The sequence below is a fragment of the Caenorhabditis remanei genome, chromosome IV (genome assembly GCF_010183535.1).
Source record: "Caenorhabditis remanei strain PX506 chromosome IV, whole genome shotgun sequence".
In the NCBI taxonomy this organism is placed as follows: domain Eukaryota; kingdom Metazoa; phylum Nematoda; class Chromadorea; order Rhabditida; family Rhabditidae; genus Caenorhabditis; species Caenorhabditis remanei.
This window is the reverse complement of record NC_071331.1, coordinates 11625801-11629692: the sequence shown is the minus strand read 5'-3', so window position 1 is coordinate 11629692 and position 3892 is coordinate 11625801. Positions and strand designations below refer to the sequence as shown.

Here is a 3892-nt window from a genome sequence, read left to right as displayed (position 1 = left end):
TTTCGTTTCGAGACGTTTCGAATGGAAGGTGCCCTCTGGCGTCTTTTGTCCTCACTTTTATACCCGGTCAACTCACTTTTTACCTTCTGTTTGCCAGAGCGTATCGTGGTTTATGTAGCGGGTACGAAAGTGAGTTGTAGTCCAACAAAAATGTGACAAGTGCTCCCGTTTTTGTGTATCTACACTCTTGCGCTTGCCTTCGGATATTTTTGGTTGTAAACTTACTTTGAAAAAAAAGAAAGTAAGGAGAAAAGGAAAGTGTTTGGAATTGCGAAATGGCAGTGAAAAGGGATTAGATGAACAAATTACACAGTTTTGTGTCTAGGTCAAAGAGTACAGAAACGTTTCTGTTCTGTTATCAGAACATCTAGATGGAAATTTTGATTTGAAGATTCAAAGTTGAAGTCAGGGTTCTGTTTGCCATAGTTTTTTGATTCTTTGGGAGAGATCAAGCTACATAGGACTTTTTGTTGATCGAATGCGTACTCTGACAATTCTCATTATTTTAACTCTAAATTATTTTTCAGCTAAGTTTATTACTTTATTAGATCTCAGTTTACATTTTCATGAAATCAAGAAACCGAAATGTGCATTTCAATAAACTTACAACTATAACTACTGTTATCTAGATGACTTCATAAATCTGACGATATAGAAGACTAATAAATGATAACTCGATTACAGAAACACATAATCTCACACAGAAACTGAAATTTAACCTGTCCAATGCAGTTGAGTTTGCAATTGTGATGATAAGACTAACTCTGAAATTCAAGCCTATTCAATTTCGATAACACGGATATTTTCCTTATTTTTCTGTTCCTCAGTTCTGTCAAGTATCATATTTGATGGAACATCATATTGGTTAACGCAAAAATCAAAATCAACGATCCCTCTTCATCTCGTGTTCCAGTATCATTTCTTTAGATTTTTGAGTTTTAATCAAATTATGACGTCTAACTGTAAATAAAAAAAATATTCCGGTAATCCCGTGTCAGCAAAGGTGATCCATATTCTCTATCAGCCTACAAGTCAATTCCCAAAAATAACTTATGAGACTGAAACTGCAAATATACCAAGATCTTTCACAAACCAGATTCGTGAGTAGATCTGAAATAGCTTCAAAGTATTTACTCTGAAAATAAGAACTTTGCAATTTTATACGTATGAAATAAATAGAATTTCGAACGAGTTATTACAGAAATTATTACTGTTCCAACCATAATTTAAGTTTTTCAGAAAAAAATTATCCGACTGATTCTACGATTTCTTATTGATCTTTCTATAAATATGTAAGTAATGGTTTTGTCTGGTTATTCTACTGTATCGATTCAGGAGAAGAATTTTTTAAGCGGATTCATGAACTTCTCATCTTTTCATTATTTCTGTTGTATTTGTCTGTGGTTATTGAGCTTACAACACCGTATGATGTCATGCAAAAACAAAATTCTTGACTAGTTTTTTTGTGTTTTGTTTACAAACTTTGCTGCTTCTCAAACCGAGTACTAGCAAAACAATTCTCCAAGATAGTGATGGGACAATGAACATGCTTCGGTTTAAAATACAATAGTTAGCACCGTTTCAGCATATTGTAATAAAATGACGTGATAGAACAACTGACTCTCTTTATCGAATTAAAGATGCCGAAACATGACTTGTGCAAAAACTAAAACTGTGTCACTTTTTTTGTCTATCAATAGTTTTTATGTGATATACGTTATCCAATGTATCATGCACTGAATCGGAAGAATATGGTCTCAATGTAATGCTCTAGCTTAAATTCCAAGTCAACATATTTAGACAATAAATCAATAGATTTCAGTTTTCAAATGAGATGAATTGAGACTGAAACCGAGATAAAATCAAAGCCTTTCTATCTAGAAAAGTTAAATGGAGTGGTTCTGAATCGTATCATCAAAAATTTAGAAAACTTGTTCACCATAATTATTTTGTGCAAATTCAGTATTAATCTAGTGATTTTTTCTGTACTATTTCACTATTATACTTCAATAACATTTAGGTTTTTCATTTAGAAAATGTTATAATTGATTTGCTGTTTCTATGCATTATCAAATAATATTTCATTTTCTCACGCTATTGCTTGGTTCCATTCATTTCAACAAACGAATGTCACTCTTTTAAATATAAATTAGCGACCTTGAACGTTCTAAATCCGTTCGTCACTGACTATGAGTTTTCCATGATAGTATTTACTGTTTCAGTATGTTGGGATATAATGTTTTTCCTGAAAGTTTGGCTAATTTTACTTGTTCGCCATCGATTTAAAATATGTGTTTTCAGAAAACAAATTCTATTTCACAAAGTTTATTAACATTCTCATATGAATTCGAATGGGTTAAAACGGGACTGATCAAATCATCACTGGATTCGATTCGACATAACTCTCAACTTCTTCTCTCTGGTGCATTGGGCGGCACACACGTTCTGAAAAATCGTGTCGATCCTTTCCAAGTCAGAGAGAAAACAAGAGCAAATTAACACGAGTCTGGCAACTCAGCCTCTTTTTTTTTGTTGTAAACTCAAACAAGAGAACACATATTTGTTTTGGGAAAAAAGTTGCCGAAAGAAGAAACCTGCGGGAAGAGATCATAAGAGGAGGAGGGACTTGTTAGGGGAGGAAACGAACATGTTTATGAGCTTTTTGAGAATTGGAGCTACAGTATACCGGTGGTTTATCGTTTAGCGAGAGCTTCTAGTATTTCTGGCCCGCACAAGATGAAACTATCAAGAGTAGAAAACTATGACAAAAATGTAATAGTTTTGAAACAGGATAGTGGCAAAATGGCGCTGTTTATGATTCACAGGTAACTCCCAGTCGAGAAATGAGTCGAGAAATCATTTTTCAAAAAGAAAAAAAGAATTCTCCCGTTTCACATAGTGTTTGTTAATGAAGTAAAGTAGCGATGAGTTAATGAAGTAAAGTAGCGATGAAGTAGCGATGCCACAATCAAAACACAATTTTATTTTTTCTAACCTTGATGAAGTAAATCCGACCATGATGCTTCTTAAATTTCCCATCTTTAACGCTTCCTCCCGGAACAATAATCCAATTGACACACTGATCCAATGAGAAATTTCTCGGTCCAGCTGGTCCCAATGGTCGGGTTACTGTAACTTTCAGTTTGTCTCCGTTGAGTTCCACATTCTTCACAGTCACATATGACACGTCATCCACTTCAACTTTCTTCTTCTTTGGAGTGAATCCAGTGTTGGTGGTGATAGAATTATCATTGCCTCTTGAGAAGATAATGGATTCTAGACCGTTCTGAAAGTTCAAAAAAAATCAACCACTGACTGAACGCACTAATTCTAGATTTTATGCTAAACTCATAACGGTAAACATTCTGAATTTAAAATTAACCATTCCAGGTCCATTCCCAAATGCAATCGAAGTCCATCGATTCTCTGTCAGATTATTATGCTCAAAGTGAATCTCCAATTGGTTATTCTCCACATGCCAATTCATCGTAGTCTCCTCATTCTTGACATCACAAGTGGAAGAATAAGCAGATGGAATAGTAGAACACAAAAGAATAAAACAGATGAATAGAAACATTTTCATATTGGAGAACGAATGAATCAATGCTATTAATTTATAGGTCACTCAAATGTTTAGGGAAAGATCATAGCGGAAGGAGACGATTGTTGATAAACATAATGTCTCCTTCCCCCACAGTTTTTGCAGAAATCGGAAATTCAAAACTTTTTTTTGGAAATATGAGAATGGGAATGTTTATTCTGGATTGCAGGGGATCATTGAGAGCACAATTCATAATCAATTAGTTACCTGGAATTGAGTGTTCTATGTTCGAAGCGGTTTGCAGACTGATAGTGAGTGAAAATTCCGGAATATTGAATTAACAAAGCTATC

General features: G+C 34.3%; 1 protein-coding gene across 1 annotated transcript; it reads right to left on the bottom strand.

Annotated features, from left to right (window-relative positions):
* Positions 1–2379: 2379 nt before the first annotated feature.
* On the bottom strand, positions 2380–3583 carry GCK72_013351 (uncharacterized protein; the record flags this gene model as incomplete). Its single annotated transcript, XM_003101231.2, has 3 exons — positions 2380–2445; positions 2996–3286; positions 3383–3583. The coding sequence occupies 3 exons, from the start codon at positions 3581–3583 to the stop codon at positions 2380–2382; spliced, it is 558 nt and encodes a 185-aa protein (XP_003101279.2).
* Between the last annotated feature and the right edge of the window lie 309 nt (positions 3584–3892).